At 41.8% G+C, this 21,251-nt stretch overlaps 2 protein-coding genes across 4 annotated transcripts in view; one reads left to right on the top strand and one right to left on the bottom strand.

Annotated features, from left to right (window-relative positions):
• The window catches only part of lrrc49 (leucine rich repeat containing 49), a 43,001-nt gene extending 26,716 nt beyond the window's left edge, over nucleotides 1-16,285 (bottom strand). The window contains exons 1-12 of one of the 3 annotated variants that reach the window (XM_019866761.1): nucleotides 15,997-16,285; nucleotides 15,290-15,352; nucleotides 15,128-15,194; nucleotides 14,464-14,622; nucleotides 14,291-14,393; nucleotides 13,800-14,003; nucleotides 12,513-12,579; nucleotides 9,876-10,019; nucleotides 6,374-6,435; nucleotides 4,289-4,436; nucleotides 2,061-2,144; nucleotides 722-906 (exon numbers count right to left, since the gene is read on the bottom strand). In XM_019866761.1, coding sequence (XP_019722320.1) covers nucleotides 722-906; nucleotides 2,061-2,144; nucleotides 4,289-4,436; nucleotides 6,374-6,435; nucleotides 9,876-10,019; nucleotides 12,513-12,579; nucleotides 13,800-14,003; nucleotides 14,291-14,393; nucleotides 14,464-14,622; nucleotides 15,128-15,194; nucleotides 15,290-15,352; nucleotides 15,997-16,254 — 1,544 coding nt within the window. In that variant the 5' untranslated portion in view covers nucleotides 16,255-16,285. The remainder of the gene's footprint in view (nucleotides 1-721; nucleotides 907-2,060; nucleotides 2,145-4,288; nucleotides 4,437-6,373; nucleotides 6,436-9,875; nucleotides 10,020-12,512; nucleotides 12,580-13,799; nucleotides 14,004-14,290; nucleotides 14,394-14,463; nucleotides 14,623-15,127; nucleotides 15,195-15,289; nucleotides 15,353-15,996) is intronic. The other 2 variants (XM_019866762.1, XM_019866763.1) reach the window with 2 other exon arrangements.
• A 4,757-nt stretch (nucleotides 16,286-21,042) lies between these two features.
• Nucleotides 21,043-21,251, top strand: part of larp6a (La ribonucleoprotein 6, translational regulator a) — an 8,628-nt gene continuing 8,419 nt past the window's right edge. Inside the window, exon 1 of the mRNA XM_019866558.1 lies at nucleotides 21,043-21,155. Within this exon, the coding sequence (XP_019722117.1) occupies nucleotides 21,043-21,155 (113 nt within the window). The remainder of the gene's footprint in view (nucleotides 21,156-21,251) is intronic.

Below are 21,251 nucleotides of genomic sequence, written 5' to 3'. Positions count from 1 at the left end.
GGGGGGGGGAATTAATAAATTATTGCGATTAAAAATATGTTTCATTGTATTTTCATTGCTGGGGAAAGGGACTGAGCCCTCCCACAAAAAGCACTTAAGACAATAATATAATTTCAATCTCATCCTACAACATTACCCTTACAAATGAATGCCTTACACATGCAGTGACACATATGACAAAGACTCGCCATAAACAACCCAGGCTGGGGGGGGGGAATTAATAAATTATTGCGATTAAAAATATGTTTCATTGTATTTTCATTGCTGGGGAAAGGGACTGAGCCCTCCCACAAAAAGCACTTAAGACAATAATATAATTTCAATCTCATCCTACAACATTACCCTTACAAATGAATGCCTTACACATGCAGTGACACATATGACAAAGACTCGCCATAAACAACCCAGGCTAAATTTACCTCCGTCCCAACATACAAAGACCTTATAAACCAGTTGAGATGTATGACTTCAACATCCTTCCATGACACAAATGACTACTTTCCTATTGCCTATGGCTTTGATGCCATCTTGTAGCACATTATGGCATGAATGAAAGAGCATGAAACATGGCCAAGGTTCCGAAATTAGGTGAGTTATTCAGCAAAAAGTTGAGGATTGGTTCCACAGAAGAAAAAAAATAAAAAAACACCAACGGCTAAATTTGTGAATAGGGAATTGAGAATATTGTACAAGGTAGACTGTTCTGCTGCATCAGACCCACCGTGGCTCATCTGGCGAAGGTTCCTGAGCCAGGCCGTTGGTCTGCGTCGGGCAGTGGGCGGGGCTGTTCTCCGGGCTGACTTCTTCTCTGGCGCCGTTTGTTGTTGTCGACGGCAGCTCCAAGCGGGCGGCGACAACGCCCTCCCACTGCTGCGCCGCATTACGGATGGCAAGACGGCGCTTCTCCTATGCAAGGCACACAGACGGATTTGGCAAGTTTTCAAGTGTCAGTCGCCCCAAGCGGAACCACAAAGGACACTCAGCTGTCTGGTCCCAGTCAAAAGCTACCTCATAGCTTCGGCTGATGTCTGAGATGCTGAATGTGAGCCTGACTGTGTCGTCGAGCTTTCAGTTACACGCCATAATTTCACCTCTGCGACAAGCGTAAACAATAGTGTTTCACCTTCAGTATTGACACGCTTTTGTGTGGAATGCACCACTCCCCCGATGGCGAGGTGAGTCGAAACTCTTGACAGTGGCTGCTGAGGGATTAGCTGGCAATGAATTGAGTGCACGTGGGTGATTCTCACAAACACAGCCAAGTGAACACATTGGCCCATTTTCATTAAAATGATGGATGGATGGATGATATAAGATCATTTTTGGTGGATGAATGGATGGACGGATGATAAAAGATCACTTTGGATGGATGGGTGATGATATAATATCATTTTTGGATGGATGAATGGATGGATGGGTGATGATAAAAGATCATTTTAGGATGGATGAATGGATGGACGGATGGATGATAAAAGATCATTTTGGATGGATGGATGGATGGGTGGATGACATAAGATTATTTTTGGTTGGATGGATGGATGGATGATAAAGATCATTTTGGATGGATTGATGATAAAATATAATTTTGGATGGATGGATGGATGATGATCATTTTGGATGGATGGATGGATGATGATCATTTTGGATGGATGGATGATAAAAGATCATTTTAGATGGATGGATGGATGGATGGCTGATAAAAGAACCCTTTTGGATGGATGGATGGATGGATAACAGGTTTGGATGGATGAAGTTTAGACGGATGCTGAATAATTTTGGGTTGGAGGATAAATTGCTTGAATGCAGGAATGAATACAGATAAAAGTTTGGATGGATGGATGGATGGATGGAGGATGGAAAAGGTTTGGATGAATATAAGGACGGCAAATAAGATTGATGTGGATGATACGGCTTGGATAGAAATACCGATGGGTAATAATTTGTGGTGGATCGATGGATATTGGATGGATACTGTTGCTGGACAGACAATCCTGAAACTGTTGCATTTACAATTTTTCCTCTGGGGATGCGAGTTTCCATTGTATAATTTCGAGAGGTACCTTATGAATGGTCTGCTTGTGACTCTCCTTCTTCTTCTCCTCCTCCTTCCGAGCCTGCACACCAGCCATGCGCCGATCCTCGTCCTTTAAAAAAAAACAACGCCAGTGAGGTCAGCAGTCTCGCTGGCTTGTGATTTCTAAATTATTCAACAGAGTGAAGCACCACAAAAAAAAAAAAAAAAAAAAAGAGCTGTTGCTGCTTTTTTGTGTCCGTCAGAATTGGACCATGTGCTGCAGGGGATCTGACACAAGCCAGCCGGCCAGCATCATCATCATCATCATCACTGGATTATCGGTCTACATTTTCAGTCTGGGATCAGCCCAGCTGTTGGAGAAAGCCAATACTCCCAGAATGCAATGCTGCTAAGCCGTGACAGTCTGTGACAGCCTGAGACGACACGACACTCCTTTTTGGATGCATTGTGTCAAGAGGGTGGATCTCTGTCAGTTAAGTGCGGTTAATGTATGAAGCGCCCCCCGGTCTACAATTATAAAAGTAAAAGTCAGGCTGTGTGCTGTTTTTGTGACACTGATCAATAGTTTATTGATTTCAAAGGAGTAGTGTTCATAGTGTTCTTTGGGTTTTGGTTTGGCTGGAAGACATGATAAGGTTTGACGGACGGATAATGTTCATATGGATAGATGAGAGATCGCTCAGGTTTAATGGTATTTTCTGAATTGGACGCATTGGCCTGAAAAACTTTGTTTCATTTGCCTTTATTAGAAATCATCTTCATGTTGATTTTCAGTGTCCCATTCACCTCCTCATCACCGCTGCTGCTGGCTCTGATTCAACGGTAACATTTACATTTAAGTTCAAACATGTAGCAACACGCTCGGCACAAAATCTCAGCTAATCGGATATCACTACAAACTACAGCAAACGTTCTGTGGATTCATCCAAACGGGACCGGTTTTGAAATTGCTTCAACGTGTTCAACGCAACCCAAATAGTTGAAAGTACCATAAGAGTGTTGCTCCAACGGTGGCATGCTACGAGGACAATTTGTCGGAGGTTTATACGAATGACAAACTCAGTCAGACCTGAACACTCGAAAATGGGGGTGGGCAACTTTGTGAAGAAAATACAGTATGGGCCAAAAGGAGGTACAGAATACATTTTATAAACTTTTTACCAGCTTGCATGAATGATGACAAGTAGTTTGCGGCAACAACAAAGGGAGGGGCTCCTCAAGGGAGACATACGTGAGGAAAGAAGGCATATGTATACTGAATATAATCTGCCGATCCACTTATTCAAAATTTTTTTTTTAATTTTCAATTTTTGTATTTTTTTTTTCTCTATCGTCCACTATTTTTCGTGCAAAAACATGTTGAATGTTGATGGGTTTTTTTTTTGAAGATTTTGATATTTATTTATTTTTCTCCAATGGATTTGAATACTCCCCAATGATGTGCAGATTCCGCTATTTTGCGGACCAGCCAGGTCCCCATCCCAACTGTACTTTAGTGTGAATACCTGCTTTTGAATCACCCTGTATACCTGTATATTCAGATATATTCAACTAATATTCCAGAATCCGTGCCTTGAAGTGTAAACGCACCATAAAATAAATTCCACCAAGCCATGAATAAAACACCAAGTCTGTGATCTCTGCAACAGCTTTTGAACGTGCCATATCAAAGACATGAATGGACTTTGACAGCCCTTTGAAGGCTTGCTGGCTTCAGCAAAAACACATGATAGTTTTGTCTCACTGAACATGCCTGGATGGTTATTTTAGACGACTCAATGCCGAGTGTCAAAACATCACTATCAGTCCCTTCAAAAACATTTGAACAACTTTGGTGGCGCCGGAACACATTTTGGATTTGAGAAGAGATGGACAGTTCAGCTTTCATTTCCAGCTTTTGACTGCGCAGTGGAACACTCTCTCATCTCTAAAGTTATTCAAACGTTACACGATGCTGAACACTATGCCCTGTTTCACATTTGGATTTTGAAAGACCTCAGCTAAATTGAAAAAAAAAATCCCGGGAGAGCATGAATTTTCCGTGCTGTAACTGCCCAGACTTTTGGATTTAAGAGTAGCTCTTATTGAACGGATAATGCCACGCTGAACAAACAAGTTTTGCGTCTGGATTTGGAAAGAGTACTGTGAGGTAACATTGTTGAGGTGAGACGGTTCATTATACAACACACTTGTTTCGTTTTGTACAGCATACCAACCACACAAAAAGACTTGAAAGAGAGTAATGAGGCTTACCGTGATGCGCTTCATGTCCAGCTGTCTGAGGTGAAGCACACAGCGCAGGACAGCCTGCTTGTACCATGTCTCCAGGGCTACTGGGTTCCCATCCAGGGTGAGCTCGGAAAGGGAGAGTGACTCCCCGCAGCAGCCTAGCTGGTGGAGACTACACCAAAGCATCGGGAAAAAAGATTTTTCTAAAAAAGTTCAGACAGGTACGGTAGCATTTCCTGATGTCGTGAATGCTTTGGTCTGGGAATTTGTTGGTGAACGGAGCCAAGCCAAAGGTGCTCTGAGGGGCTTTCTGGCATTGCTTGAAAAGGAAATAATGTTTTGTCAGACTTCCAAAAAAAAAAAAAAAGGCCTATTACAAGAAGAAGATGTGACTTAATGTGTCTAGATTCTAGACACATTTTTGTCGTGGACCACATTTTAGTTACCGTTTCCCTTGGAGGGCCGTTATGACTGAAACCATACAAAAAAGTCAAGAATAACGGTTTATTCAACTATAGTTTAAGTTACTGTCATGAGGGGTTTGGTCACAAGAAAATGCTTACAATATGTCTCTAATTTATTTAACATGAGACTTTTAAATTTTGGGAGAGATTTTCGCAAGCATGTTTGATTGGCTTTCGCGGGCCACATAAAATGATGTGGCGGGCCAGATCTGGCCCGCACACCTTGAGTTTGACACCTGTGTTCTAGAATTACAAGTCCAATTTTATGAAAATTGATTTGTAATGTGAAATGAAAAAAAGTCTGATGATTACGATGACAAAAAGAGAGTTGCGATAGTTCCAAAAAATGATGAAAAAAAAAATCGGAATATTCTACACTTCTTTGTCAGTTTTCAACTCATTGCATTGTCTTATTATTCATATAAAATCCTTCCAAATCCTTGTGAGAATCCGCAAGCATTTAATTTGAATTGTAAAGAGCCGAATGTGCCGTCACACACAAATCAGCAGGCTGTGATCAGTTCATTCAATGCTTGCGTCTCTTCTAGTGCAAGTAGTCAAGTTGCCACGAGTCAGCAAAAATTTCAAAGGAATACCTTGCGGAATTGCAACAGTGGCCTGCTACTGCTTCGCTGGAGCTAGGCAATACGTGATGACGCATGTGACGATTTTAATCGATCACAGCAAGGATGGTGTTTTCCCCGATTGAAAACTCTGCAGTGATTGAATGCACCTCGCTTAATTGTTTGCATTCCTGATCTCGGGGTGAGTCAGCACGATGGAATCAACTAGCGGCATCATGCGTGGATGCGATCAATTCATTTTGCGGGGTGTGGTTGACAAGGATGGCTACTTTAATCTGATTTAATCTGTTGACTGTTGCCTATACTGTGCACTTTGATATTTGTCTTCAAATATGTAGTGTATTGTGAATCAAATCTGTTATGATGATCTCTTATGAGCACTCAGCTTTACGGAAAGAACACAAAATATGGTGCGTACACAAAAACTCCATTTGTTTCATTCGATTTATTTTTTTTAACAACGAAAAATAGCATTTATGAAAATATAATGCAATTACTCTTCATAATATATATATTCCGTGTGTGTTGGCTGTGTGTCTTTAAGGGGCGTGGTCCCATGAGTGACACCACGGGCTGGCATCTGGGAGTCACTTTTCGCCAACAACAGATTCTTGCGAGTGGTCTGCTTTTGTATTTGTGTATTTGACTGTCCTGTCAAAAAGCTTGTATTGCATCAGCATCCATGGCTCTCCTTGCCCAAATCCAAGGGCATTCCATTACATTTAACGCTCAATCTTTTTATTTTTATTTTTTCCCATGGGGGTTCACTGTAGTCCCACCTCAATGAGACAACCTTGCACATGCAAGCTTCAGGCTAGTAAGGCTAGCCGTGTCACTACATGAACAAGTTAACGTCTTCTCTGAGGCTGCTGTGGAGGGCGTGACAAGGCAACCGACACGCTCTGAGCTAGCACTAATCATCCAGCGTGGTGCAAACAACTTTTAGGGTTGGTGGATCCCCTCCGGGTTTGGCACGATATGAACGGAACAGGCAAGCTGTTTGTGTCAAAGGGATGAGGATGGGGGTGGAGGGGGGCGTTTAAGGTGGTTTGAGCACTTACCTGCTGATATTATTGCAGCTGAGAAAGAGGCGCCGTAAGCGGGGCAGAAGGTCCACCTCGGCCTGGGCGGGAAAAGGGGAAGAAGGAGGGATGAGAGAGGGAGGAAGAACATCGTCACTTTGGCCTCTCCTCTTAGTCAGTCACCTTGCAGCTCTCGGCTCCGGCGGCACAGCATCCCCGTTCGCCCTGCGCATGCACCGAGCCGCCCGGCATGCTGCTGCCTCCTCGTCTGCGCCAGAAGGGGCGGGGGGACGCGATGTGAGGATGCGGAGGGGAGGGGGAGCAATGCAGAGATGCTGCAGCAGGCCACACGCACACACACACACACACACACACACACACACACACACACACACACACACACACACACACACGGGGCTAGGAACAATGGCTGCTCTGAATGGGTTGCATCCGCACCCCGCCCCTGCCAAAGCCTCAGAGGACTACACATGCAAATGAGACACAGTGGAACATCTCAAGTTCAACACACACGTTCGATTCTAGGGCGCTGCTGCAAAGACCACGAGTTCATTCTTATTTCACCCTTTTCCCACAACAGGAAATTATGTACTAATTTGATATTAAACATTTAGGACACCTGTAATGCCAGTGTATTTCGACTACTCATCTTGCAGGATCTTATTTTATTTTTTTTACCACAACACACTTTTTAAACACTCTCCAAAAATGAGGAGAGCATGATAAAAATCACATTCCAGATTTACAATTGTCATGCAATTGTAAACAGACTAAATGTTAAAATAATAAAATAACAATCCAATGTCTAAATATTAAATGTGAAATGCATAGCATGTTGACAAGGATTTTTTTAAAGTCATAAAAAGAAATAGTACAAAACAAAAGTTAGAATATTTCAACAACTAAGTCAGAATTTTACAAGACTGGTTATAATTTTTAGAAAACCTCATAATATTATCAGGTCAACGGTCTTAACTGCATCAGAAAAAAAAATATTTCTATAAACAGTGAAGTTGGAATATTATGAGAAATACATCAAAATTTTAAAAGAATTGAATGATAATATTTCACTAGGAAGAGGTGTCCCTTTTAGGAGAATTTTATATAACTAGTCATGATTTTACAAAAAAAGCTAAGCATTGGTGCTCTGCTAATAGGTTAGCTCGATTCCTTTTGGTCCAAGATACAGATTTAGATGAAGCTATGTGGTCAATTTACTCCGCCAAATTTGGATAGGTATGCCCTCTTCCTTTTTGAATGTTAGCAATACGCTTACGTGTATTATGCATTAAATAACAATATTCTGCTATTAGTTTGTTACCCAAAACACTAACATTAGTTATTATCCATGGCATGTGTTTTGCATGCCGCAATGAAAAGGAAGTGATGAGCTCTGGCTTGGCGTTTGCTTGCCAAGGCGCTCAGAGTGAGTGTAAAAAAAAAAAAAAACAACAACAAAAAAACAAAAAACAAAAGCTGTCAGCCAGAGAAAGCTGACAAACACAAACACGCTGCACACCTATTGGGTGTGATCAATTGGGGGGAGGGTGGGCGGTTTAGAAGCGGTCAACCGTCATTAGCTGTGCATCAACTCAGCGATGACATCATGTAGTCTGAGACGGTGCGACTATATTTAGTCTCAGACGGCATGCGATGGCCGCTGCCTCGCTGGCGTGCAAACAGAGCGTGGAGAAGACGTGCCTGCAGGTTGTGAGGGGCTCCTCTGGGGTATTAACCAAGAAAACACGCTCTAATCAGCCCCATTCAGGAGCCTGGATACATCACAAGAAAAATATGACGCATGCTTAAAGTAGGAGTTTGCATGTTCTCCACGTGTACTAATCTCACAATCGAAGCTGTCTTCATTGTTTACAAAAACAAGTGTCAAAATGGCTCTGATTAACTTCATTTATATGTCATTATTAATAACTAAAGATACTCTTCTTTGTGAAGATACTCAATTTTAACGGGATACATTTAAATACAAGACACTATTTCTGTCACTCCTTGCAAGTGTTGGCATTTTAAATTGATCACTAGTCTGGCATGTCAAGCAAGCAGAGTACTTTCCCCATTTCTAAAGGTTGTGCTTATTTAGCAAAGTACAATACAATCCGTTTCATGGCAACATCAGAAAAGAGATATTGACTGTGAAGCTAATGAACTGTACTGAACTGTACGTCTCCCCAAACAAGGTTAAGCCCACACGCAAAAGCTATGCAGATGTTCAAGCTGAGCGATCTGCAACAAAGCTAGCCCGCAGGGTTGAATTTTTTTGACACTCTCAACATGGAAAAAGTAATCCTTAAAGCTAGCCTGCTTATGTGTTTTGTATCACGTTATGACTGCCGCTCGAACACACTCAGTCACGGGGGTTCTCAGAGTAAAACAGTCCCCTGACAACAAGTGAATACAACTAACGTTTTGACAAATGACAACTACCACACTTTTGTGTCCATGACAGATTTTGAGTATGGTTAAAAAGTGTCAAGATACGGTGGAACCTATCCAGTCCAGGACACTGTTTGACTACTACATCTATGATTACTAAATAAAATGGAAACTTGTATTTCTTTTTCCACTACTACTCTTTCTTCTTTGCATTTTCAGCAGTCTGGAAGACCTTAGGCACCATGCTGCCTCTCACTGGTCAGTTTTGGTACTACATCATATATTGTTAAGGTTTGGTGTGCTGTGTTGCTTCTCAGGGGTGCACTACACACACTTAAAGGCCAGTATGAAACTCTGACACATTTTTTTCCTCGTCATGTGTGGGATCTCTCACATTTAAAAAAAAAAAAAGGTTTAAAAGTCTTTCTTTTGGTAAAGGTTTGGAGGATGGGAGTAGCACCACTGGAAGAATGTTGTTTACTTTTGTAGCCGGGACTTGGCAGCAAACAGCGCAAATGACAGAGACCACACCACCCACACCGCCCCCCCCTCACTGTAGATCAAGTGAAATATTGCATCCAGTCATTAGCACAAGGAAGCGGTTCTCGAGGGGAAGGTGAAGATTCCAGATGACGCAATGTTGGTTTTCAAGTGGATTTCCTCTATGCAAAATCAGGCAAAGTGCTGCAGGGATTTGAGTGCAAAACTTATCGTCCTGTCCTGACATGTCGAGCTCCTGTTTAGAAGATTAAAAAAAAAAAAAAAACCTGAGGAAACCCAAGTAAGTGAGTTTCTTGTTATTCAGTGTCCAATTTCATGCTCTGAGCTGGGAAGCTTCTACTCATGTCTCGTAAGCAGCAACTGCAATGGGACAGCTTTGATTTCACGACCAAAGCGATCGCCCAGAAGTGTGTGAAAGGAGCTGGACCAAGGCCATGACATGAACAATAAACTTTTTCTGCCCGCTTTGTTTTATCATCTGACTCAACCGAACATTTACATGATTAAGAGTCAAGTAAAGTGGTCATGATATGTAATGTATGCCAATTTATTTTCATAGCGGCCTTCCACTTCCCTAATAGTCTTTAAGGGAAGACCTGATTCCTAAGTCCTAAATATAAAGAGTCCTCACCACAAAAGAGATGTAGTTGTGTCGCAGGTTGAGCTCCATCAAAGAGTCCAGGCCAAGGAGGTTTTCCACTCGAGAGATGTTGTTCCCAGCCAGGTTCAACACCTGCAGCTCCGTCAGATGGCTCAGGTTCTCCATCTTGCTGATCTGTCAGTGCGACAAAAGGTTACGTCACGATCATTAACCGCCGTTTGAACGGCCCACCGAGGTGACAATGGGAAAGCACTTTGAGTAAGGTTCGGCCCATTTCTAATATCAGAAAATGAAAGTTAGAGAAAGGGTATATGTGTTGGACATCTGGCACACTAAAAAGAAAGCCCCTTCAGGTTCCAACACTCTCATTTAAAATGAACGTTTGTTCTAAGTGCAGTGTCAGCGAGGGGCTATTATGTGAAGAAAAAAAAAGCAACTAAAACCTAGCATTAGCATTTGAACGACTGAACCAGAGTACAGCACAATGAATGGATTTAACCGAGGTTTCCAGCAATTTAGGGAGTCTATAATGGTGTCATGCATTGTTGCCACGTCTTGCTAACTATATATGCACTACTCTATATTTGTATATGTGAAAATAGCTTCTGGAAAAGACTATTGCACAGGACACAGCAAGCTAGGCCACAGTGCCTCTCATATATGCGAAAATTGGGTCACTCAATTTCCACACAGCTATGAAGATCACATAAATAATACATACTGAAGCGCGGGGTTGGAAACGTGCCCCCGTAAAAGCGGTTGTGTTATCTCAAGATGGCCGTTACTGTCAAATGCGAGGCTCCACATGGATAACGTGCTCGGCAGGTGTAATTCACGGTGATGGCATCTTTGTGGGGTGCCTCACTGTCGGGTCGCCCTGCCACCCACGCGCCGCAATGCTGACAGTATGAGTAGAATTGATGAGAGAAGAAGGTTTCGACGGGCCTCGGTTTTCAGCGTGAGTAGAGCGTGTCGTGGAAGCGCTCGTGTCAAAGCGGCCGAGGGGAAAGCATTGTGGCCTCACGCGCTCTTGGGACGTGTCAGGTCACATTTGATGCTCGGTTCTGGGTCATCGAGTGTGCATAGAAGATGGGTGTCGACTTTTACAGATTTACTGTCATCCTTGCTTTGACTATCAAGTCCATTATAGACCATTTCATAAAGTTTGGAAATAATACACACTAGGATTCTTCCGTGGGGCATCAAAGTGAAAACATTTTCTCACAAATATGTCAAAATGTTTGGTTGGGTCGCCTTTGAGTAATTTAGCATGGATAACAGCTAGCTTGCTAGCTCAGAATGCTACCCAACTTGCAGTCAAAACAGCATTAATCCGAGATAATAGATTAAAAACAAATATCTACAAAAGAAATGTTATTTTTTTAAATGATTTGAAAAATAGTTTATTTATTCAAATTATTGCAACTATTAAAACTACTATTGAAATGGTGACCTCCAGAGAGGTGATGAGCTTGCCATACCATTCTAAAAATAAAGAGAACCTCAGAGGCACAGTTAGCCCCAAAGCACAAATCCTAATTGTCTATGAATAAAATGTTTTATAACATATGTTTTGATAATTAGGCACTTTATAACAACTGACAATATGATAATAAATGAAATATATAAACATGTAAAAAAAATTCCCTGTGGATGATATGAACTACAAAACAAAACAAAACAAAACAAAAAAACCCCAAACAACAAAAACAAAATGATGACCTTCAAAAACTGTGCTATGCTGTAATTATTCATGTATTCGGACTGTGGCTCATATAACACTGAGCCATAAAGCGAGGAGGGCTCGGGAGTGTTCCCTGAGGTGCGGCGTGGGTGGCGCATTGGCACAACACAATTAAGACAAACAATCGGGGCCTTTCCGTTTAATCTTTTCTCATCATTTGAGCTGTTTCGCCCTGTTTGCCCTGTGTGTAAATACTTGGTCGGCATAATCGCTTTAGACCACAATTACTGGACAACATCATTGTAACCGCGGGACCAACCAAACAAGCATTTGTTCCCACGGCTGAGATTATTGCCTGTTGGATGAATCAGGCTCAGATCACTGAGAAAGTCAATGTAGGCGGAAGCAAGAGACATCACACGGTGACAGCTTTTAAATGAGACATATGCTTTTTGTCCATAATTTAAGATCATTCACAGGTGGTTTTTATTATATATAAACACTGTACACACATTTTGTATGTACACAGTATACATACAAAGTACACATAGTACACATACAAAGTACATATGGTATATATATATATATATATATATATATATATATACACTGTATATTCACGTGTGTGTGTGTGTATGTGTGTGTGGGTGTGTGTGTGTGTGTCTACAGTTGTTTTTATTCTTGTTTTAAGATAGGTGGTGGTGCACTTATTTTTAAGTGTTCCAACATTGTACGTACCGTTAATTAAAGTTAGTAAAAAAAATTACAAATATTGTTTTATTTTATTAATTATTAACTGTCATTTTGCCAATGATTTTGTCACCTGAATTGATATTAATTTGAAGCTTTTTGCTTTCATTTTTCTCTCGCAAAAAATAGCTGCTAAGGCTTAAGACAACTTGGCACGGAGGGAAGACTAATGAAGTGAAGCTAGATAGATGGATACAATTTATTAATCCAGAGAGAGGAAATGAATGATGTACCTGATTGTGATGCAAATCCAAGATGTGGAGTTTGGCTAGGTTGTCCAGGCAGGATATTTGATGGATCCTGCAACAGAGAAGTCACATGGCAAATGGGCTGTCATTTGCATGGCGCTTTTCCACCTTCGGCACTCAAAGCGCTTCACACTGTTACCTCATTTACCAACTGATGACACAGAATCAGGAGCAACTGGGGGTTTAGTATCTCGCTCAAGGACATTTCAACATGGTGACAATGGCCATGGAACGACCCCCCGCCCCCCAAACGTGGATAATACATTTTTATTTACTGACCCCATGAATGTAAAATGATTCACACAGTGGCTGAATGTGATTTGGTATATTCTGGCTGAAAAAATAGTTAGTAAATAATAGAGGCAGGTGCAGCCAAATTGAAAAATGTTTTCCTTTGCCTGTTTTGGTTGGGTCAGCATCTGTTCACCGGGACTTGTCACCATGCCAGTGATATACAGGCAGTCTCTTACTAGGTTATTGAGAGCACCGCTGCAAATGCAATTTTTAACTTCATCTAACACTGTGCGAGCTGTAGCTGCCTAGATTGCAAGAAAATTGAGCGCTTCAAGTTTCCTCCTAAAAAAGGGGACAGTGAAAATCAGCAACACAGAAGAAATGCAGACTGAAAATGTTGCATACATTCTCCCTCCGACCAGCACAAGACACATGTGCTTAATATGCTGTGAGACGATACTTTAATGATTTCCAACCTGAAATGGCATTTTAAGATGACAAATATGAATCCTGAAGAGACCTTCCTCAAAATCCTATGGTAAGTACAAGAAAAATGAATGCGTTGAAATGGTCATAATAAGCTGCAAAGCAGGATTCTTGTCACATTTATGACATAACACCACACTTGAAGTGGTGCGGATTTGGGAGAACACACCTGGCCATTTTCAGATGAAGAAATAATAAAGTAATGCATGACTGAATAGTATTGGAAGGAAAAAAAAAAGGACATGCAAGTGCCTATATTTTCTTGTATTCCAGGGCTGCCAGACACATGGAAAGCAGTGCTTGTCGATGATCTATTAAAACAGCTCTGTATTGAGAAAAAAAGTGTGGAAGATTTGACTCACAACACTTATGCTCAACTGAAGGCTTTTGTGTTGCTGGTGGGCACATCAAATTGGAAATTTCATTTTATTTTAGCTCATATTATTAGCTCATAAGAGGCGTGACCGACATCCATAAAAATGACTTTTTGACTCATTAAACATTTGCATTTACATATGCAATATTTGCACTCATTAAATTTTCATTTTAAACCTGTTTGTGGCCAAAGTGAGTATCCTGAGGGAGGTGAGCGCTTGGATGCCGCTCATGTCGGTGATGTGGTTGTCGTCCAAGTTGAGAACGACGAGGTGCCTCAGGAGTGACAGCTGGCTGATGCCGGTGATCAGGTTGTGCTGCAAGTTGAGCACTTGCAGGTCGTCCATGACGCCCAGCTGCGGACACTCATGAAGGCAGCGCCTGCATTGTGAAAACATGCGGTTGAAGCCACGCGACAAAATATTAGTGGTGTTCAATATTTTAAAGGGTCTGCTGCACCCTAGTGGCCACATTTGTCATTACTACTTAAACTCAAGATAAAGAAAACAGCAGCAGCAACAAATTCAGTGATTACTTTACAGTGCTGTAGGTAGAATATAGTATCAATTGTCACTTCTTGTAAACTAAAGGCAGAATGTAGGATTTGGATCTCACTACTCAGTGCAGGCATACCTAACATGAAAGAATAAAGTCACAACAATGAATACTTGTCCATGTCAATTCGATGAAGACCGGATGCTGCATCGTGCCAGTGGAAGTGAATGATGGGGAAACCAGAGGTGACATTGATATGATATGCCCCAGAGCCACCTGAAAACATAAACATGTACAGTATAAATAAAATCAAAGTTTTCGTTAACATGACAATACTGCGGTTCACCTGCTGAATTGGGGTGAGGGGCAGTGCCGTAGTACCTGGCCCCGGCACTATGAGTTGGCCTGTGAGATTTGTCTCGGACCTCATTTGTCACAAAAGGAACTGAGGGCAAACTGCAGTTAGCGGCGCGAAGTGATGACTCTAGATGGAAAGATGGGGAATCTGGGCAGGAATCAGTATACAATGTTGGTCAGTCAGGAATAGGGAGTGCCTTCCTCACAGGGTCCAGCCTATATTCACTCACCTTGTAGGTAGCTTTGGTTAAGTAAGTCGACAAGGTAGGCAGGTGATTTGTTGGGTTAGGTAGATAGACGGAGGGGAAGGTAGATCAGGTTCGCTGGGGCAATAGATTAGGTAGGTGGGTAACTAAGTAGGTGAGTTGGTAGGTAAGTGGGTAGCTGCTAAACTGGGTGGTTAGCTAGTTAGTTAGGTAGCTAGCTAGGTATGTATTTGAAGGGGTATGTAATATGTAAGTAGGTAAGTGTAGGTAATAGTTAAGTAGGTAGAGATGTGGGTTAGGCCAAGTACGTGGAGTGCCCCAAAAAGTTCCAAGACTGGCGTCACAAAAGACATACACGTTTCACATACCATCCACAAAATATATACCGGTACTACTCGTATGTTTCTGAATTGGGATAACACACAGTTTTTCTGCACATAAAAGTACCTGGGTAAGGAGGACTTCTTGCGGTAAAATTGAGACCTGTGTCCTTGAAAGGATCATAAGAATTGACCTATAAAAAGGTAAACAATGGTCAGCAATGCATTTGATGACTAAAAATTATCAGTATCTTCTGTATTTAATTTGCCCGTCTTCCAGGTGGCTCACCATTCGCTGGCCTCTTCCTGGCAGTACTTTGGCCACCTTCGGGCGCAACTTGCAGCTGTTAACCTGCAGGAAGAGTTGAGCTTTGTCATCTCGTTTAAATGAATGTATTATTTGATTAGTTATTGTAGCAATCTCTGTTTAAGTTGTATATTCATGATTTGCTCCCCAGACTGTCTACTGCTGTCTATGCCTTGGGCTGAATTTGTTTTCAGATGATTAAACATTATCTATCTGTACAAAACAAAAAGCTGTGAAATGATTGCAAATTTTATTATATGGTTGATTGTTTACACTGTGTATTGTTTTTTAGTCATCTTTATTTATTTTATTTGTTTTCAATGCCCTTTGTAACCTCTCTGGAATGTTTTGTAAATTTGTTGCATCTCATTTCTATATTTGACTTTTCCTCTTGTTCTGTATACTTTTTTTAAATCTTTAAAGTTTGTTGAAACGAAAAAAATAAGCACATCACTTCTTGATGTTAATAGGGAGAACTGTTTGCGTTTCAAAATACACTTCACTTGTGAGTCTTTAAAATGTGTCACTTCTTTAGATTGTATGTTTTAAATGCCTTTCACCAAATTGGCCATTGAGTGTCAAAGACGAAAGCGCACCCGAAACTTTCAACTCATTAACTTTTATGTTCTTGTTAAATTAAATACAAGTTCACGTGGAATAGTTAAAACAAACTAAGACGCGTAACTAACCATGGGCGTGAGAAAGACTAAGTTATCATTGTCGTTTCTGTGTTTCCGTGTGCGCCCCGACTCCATTTCTTTATCCAGCGTTTTGCTAGCACCGCGCAACCATCGACCTTTCGCTGGCAACCTCCCAATGGAAGCGAAAAAATAAATAAAAATTGCACATAAAATGTTTGACTTATCACTGCCGTTGTTGGAGACCCCCAAGGTTTCTCCCGACGATTCGGAACTTCCACGGGAAGCGAGAGACACAAATGCAGACATTTCGTTGCCGCGGCAACCCCCATGGCGTTGCTTGGTAATATACACTTCCTGTATTTAAAAAAAAAAGACCCTGGAATGAGGAACTGGGATTAAAAATTGCAAATTCGGCTGGAAAATGAGCTTTTTATTCACAAGTAAATTTATGGACACACACAAATGGTAGACGAAATACAGTAAACATGCTGTGACGTGCACTTACAGTGCTTTACGTGACCTTTGAGCTTTGCCAACTGTCTCTGAATTTTCATATATATATATATATGTATGAAATTGCTTGTAAGAATGGTTTCACCATTTTTCACGAATTAGAAGTGAAGAATTCCAAAGGAGGCATTAAATCCTTATATTTTTCTGTAGGTAACCCTCAGAGGAAAACATTTGGACACCCCTTGTCTTAAGTTGTCCTCCATGAAACAGGAAGTGGCCTGCTAACATACAAACAGACAATAACTGCGAATTGCTTTCAACAGAAAACTTTGGCTCGAGAGCTGGTTATGGTATTATTTTGCGGATAACAATAGAACTTTGAGGTGATTGGAAAATAATAACCAACCACCAAGTGTACAGTAATTATAAGGGACCGTGTAGTATTTTACCTCCTTGGGAATAAGAAGTCCAGATTTATCAAAGGCGCAACCCACACAGTGCTTGTCACAATCTATTCATGAACAAGCAAAAACTGGCACATACATAAAATGGAAGCTGCCTGTCAAGCGTTCGTATGACAGGCGCCATATTGGCTGAGTGCCACGTCGGTGTTTGGCTGTGACTCCCCATACATGCACTGAGACATTGAAGGCGCTAATTCATTTGTCAAAGCTTTTTTTTTTTTTAAAGACCTGCGTCTTGTCATTGCCATGTGTCTTTTCCGTGCGTTTTATTCAAGTGTCCCAAGGTGTTGTAATGTGGAGCTTTGACATTTCAACCTTTATTAAAAATACAAGTGTGAAGATACGCGGTTATTTTTCTGTTCTTTGTTAAACATCCAGCAAATAAAGGTCATCACTTGACTGCAACCTTCAGGTGGTACACAGTAATTAATTAATTTTGCTGGTGTTGTTGTTGTTTTTCTTTCCAGGAACCCCAGATTATATAAATGGCTTGGAAAGGTCAGTGAGCCAAAGGATGAATGCTATGAAAACATTGACACAAGCCACGGGATGTTGACATATGTATCATAGCGGTATATCTGAAAAACAGGGGAGGAAAAAAAAAACTTTTTATTGCCATTTTCTGTCTCACTTGTCATTGCTCATGGTGCTGACTGCAGAAACTGATCCTCACAACAATGTGGTCGAACCACAGGCGGATACAAAAACCTTGACTGCAAATGTTGCCTATTTGCTGTAATAAGAAGTGAAGCCAAGACCGGTCATCTTGTGTTGCCACTCACTAAGTGAGCGTGAATGTACTTAAAACTACACACGCAGGCGCAGCACAGGCAGACACACAATCAAATGAAATTAGAAACACACACACACACTCACACACACATTATGTGGGATAATATCATTGTGGGACTAAAATACAGGGAAAACGTACAAGTTGACAGGTATGAGTTTCACTTGCTTGCGTGCCAGGAGCGGCTGCGAGCGCATTATCTAATTATCAGCCCTCAATTCTACTTCGTCCAGTGTCACGGCGATTCCCCAATTAGGCTGCAACACGTGCATTCACGCCCCTCCCTTTTTAAGGGCGTTTTCGTAAGAGGCACGTGTGTCATCACAAAAACAACAATTTTATGCACGACTGGGAAAAGAAATATAATTGAATAAATCAAGTATGCACGCTCTGGTGAACGCCTTCATGCGTTGCCTCTCCTTCCTGCTGCCCCCCTCCTGGCTGTGTGTCAGCCTGTGCTTGTGGGCCAGTGAGTGCGAACAGACGCCGCCACGGTCCAATCCCAGAGCTCGCTTCCGAGCTACAAAGCCTCTTACATATGAGGAAGTGTTTTTTATGTTAGGGTGAAGCGGTTGTGCTATGATTCAGGTTTTGTCATGGTCAGGAATTAAGGACTGAGTGAGAGTTTATATGATTTTGCATTACTGAGTTTACATTGGTCATGGGTTTTGCCTTTGTGGTTTTGCAATTATGAGTTTTTGGGTATGTACACATTAGGGTTTTAATTTGGGATTCTGCATTCTGAATATGCAATCAGGCAGTCCTTCTCAAAGTAGGCTTCCTCTTGTGGTACGTTAAAGGAGTAGTTACAATCTTAGGCTCGGCATGGTCATGGCTTGAGTTTTACGTTGGGGATTCTGTCACGGTTGGGGTTATGATTTTGTCATGGCTAGGTTTAGTGTCACGGTTGGAAATTATCTGTGTATTGGGAAAAAAAAAATTATAATCTACATTAAGAACTGCCAGTCTCTCGCTCTCACTCACACACACACACGCACACACACACACACACACAAGTGCACACACGCACGCTCACACACACGCATCTCTGCCACACTTCCCATGTTACACTGTACACGCAAAGTGGAGCAGTGTGTACGGCATGTGGTGCAGAGAATGAGTCAGACTGCCCACCAGCTGTGAGCCTCGCTTGCCAATGTTTGGGACTCGGGGTGCTTCATGCAGGGATGGTGAGAGCTAGCAAAACTATTATATGAGTGATTGTCACCATTGTTGGGTCGAGGACAAGAAATGAGCTTGGAAAAGTCAAAGGCTCAGTAACAACTGGCCCAAAAAAACAAGTGGGCGCATTGTTTAACCATGACCACATAGCCAAGGCCTCGATCACTTGTGGAAGTCAATTATTAGTGTTCAATATATTCCTAGTCACATAGTTTTGAGCTCCTTTTGAACCCGAAACACTTCCAAGGACAATGGAAAACAAATTAATATATTGAATTTTGTGTGACTATTCATAAAGGGCAGACTAAACTTACTTTTTCCACAATCTGACACTCTTAAGATTTAATGGGCCTTACCTCGCTCGACCCACACACGAGTCAATTTAATGGAAACGTTGCCCTGGAAACCTACAAAATACACAAACCATGTCCTCCCTGGCAGAACTAACCAAACTTCCGAAAAAAGTCTCTTTTTCTGGTATTGGTGTCGGTTGTTGGTATATTCAATTAGGTGTTAAGATATCTTTTTCAATTTGAAATGGTCCAATCTCTCAGAATTTCTGCTTCCCAACCGTAAAAATTCCCCAATTTCTGCAAATTGTCCACGAAAGCAGGCCGATTCCCTTTTTGTTGAGTCAAAATAAAACAGTTGCTTTTACTTTGAAAAAATATTATTCACGTTTGCCTGTTTTCTGGCATGTTATGCACCAAACCAGTCACTGAATCATAACTAATTAGTTTAAACAATATCTTCACTGTTAGTTTGAAATACTGTCCTGATTTTTAAGAAAATGATCTGGAGAGGCCGACATTTGAGAAAATGATCAACATATTAATCAGATATGAATATAAACATTAGTTAAAGCCGTAAGATTCGGTCATGCTGTCAGACTACGAGATAAATATCATTCTGTGTCTTGGACCAGCCGAGCTATCTCGCTAAAAGTCTGTTACCAACCAGACCCTGCCCAATTGTCGCGTGCTTCCGTCAAGATTCAGTCCATCGGCCCGGGTCAATCGGGGAGGAGGGACAGCAGCTGTCAGTCATGTCGGCGGAGGCATCATGTGCATGTGCATGGTTTCTATGTTCAGAAAAGGCAAAAAAAAAAAAAGTTAGGACCCATTTCTTAATGGTGGGGAGAGGGCAGTATCGACTTTTGTCATCGTGGTCGTGAAGCGCCCAGACGCCTCCCAACCACTCAGTGCGTATGTCACACTCCACGGGCTCAAAACGGCTACAAGACACTATGTTTGTCTGCAACACGTCTGTCGGCTCACAATCAGCGGGCAGCGTTCGTGTCGTCTGAAGTTGGCATCGTAAAAGCAAATGTTCGAAAATGCCTTGTTGGTAAATACAAAAGATAATCAGTCTGCTTTCATGAATGACTACAGAAATCAGCTAGATCCTGAAATCGGAGGATTTGGACAATTTAAACATTAGCTCAAAACGATTTCTCGATTTTTAAAATAGTTGTAACTTGACAATCGACTAGTTGTCAATTAATCGATTAATTTTGACAGCTCTCGATTGGAAGGGGGAAAAACTGCGATCAGTCTCACAAAGATACGAAAGATCATCACACGTCTCCTTTCCTGAAGTTTCCGTACCTGTCAACCTCGGCTAATAGCTGCCCTTACAAATGATACGATTCCCCTTACAAAGCAACAAAAACCCGTACAAAACGGTTTACCGCGCATGCGCACATCATGCTTTATCAGTCCGACCATACGCAGCGATGAAAAAAAATATACGATTGAGCATTACTTTTGCTGGTTTGCCGTGACAATAGTAGCGATCGACGACGTCATTGTCGTTGGCTACCAGCAGGTGAGACGATCTGGATTTGAGCCAAAATGGTCTTTGTGAGATCGGTTCACAATTGTTTTTTTTCCGTATAAAAGTTGTAATACGCCGTACATTATTTGAAATGATAAAAAAAACGTATAAAATACAGGGAAAACGTACAAGTTGACAGGTATGAGTTTCACTTGCTTGCGTGCCAGGAGCGGCTGCGAGCGCATTATCTAATTATCAGCCCTCAATTCTACTTCGTCCAGTGTCACGGCGATTCCCCAATTAGGCTGCAACACGTGCATTCACGCCCCTCCCTTTTTAAGGGCGTTTTCGTAAGAGGCACGTGTGTCATCACAAAAACAACAATTTTATGCACGACTGGGAAAAGAAATATAATTGAATAAATCAAGTATGCACGCTCTGGTGAACGCCTTCATGCGTTGCCTCTCCTTCCTGCTGCCCCCCTCCTGGCTGTGTGTCAGCCTGTGCTTGTGGGCCAGTGAGTGCGAACAGACGCCGCCACGGTCCAATCCCAGAGCTCGCTTCCGAGCTACAAAGCCTCTTACATATGAGGAAGTAGTCGCAGTAGCCGCGGCTGTACACGGTGGGGGGGGGTGTGC

The sequence above is a fragment of the Hippocampus comes genome, unplaced genomic scaffold (assembly GCF_001891065.2).
Source record: "Hippocampus comes isolate QL1 unplaced genomic scaffold, H_comes_QL1_v1.1 scaffold82, whole genome shotgun sequence".
NCBI lineage: Eukaryota > Metazoa > Chordata > Actinopteri > Syngnathiformes > Syngnathidae > Hippocampus > Hippocampus comes.
Note: the sequence above shows the minus strand (reverse complement) of the source record. Positions and strands in the feature narration are given on the sequence as shown.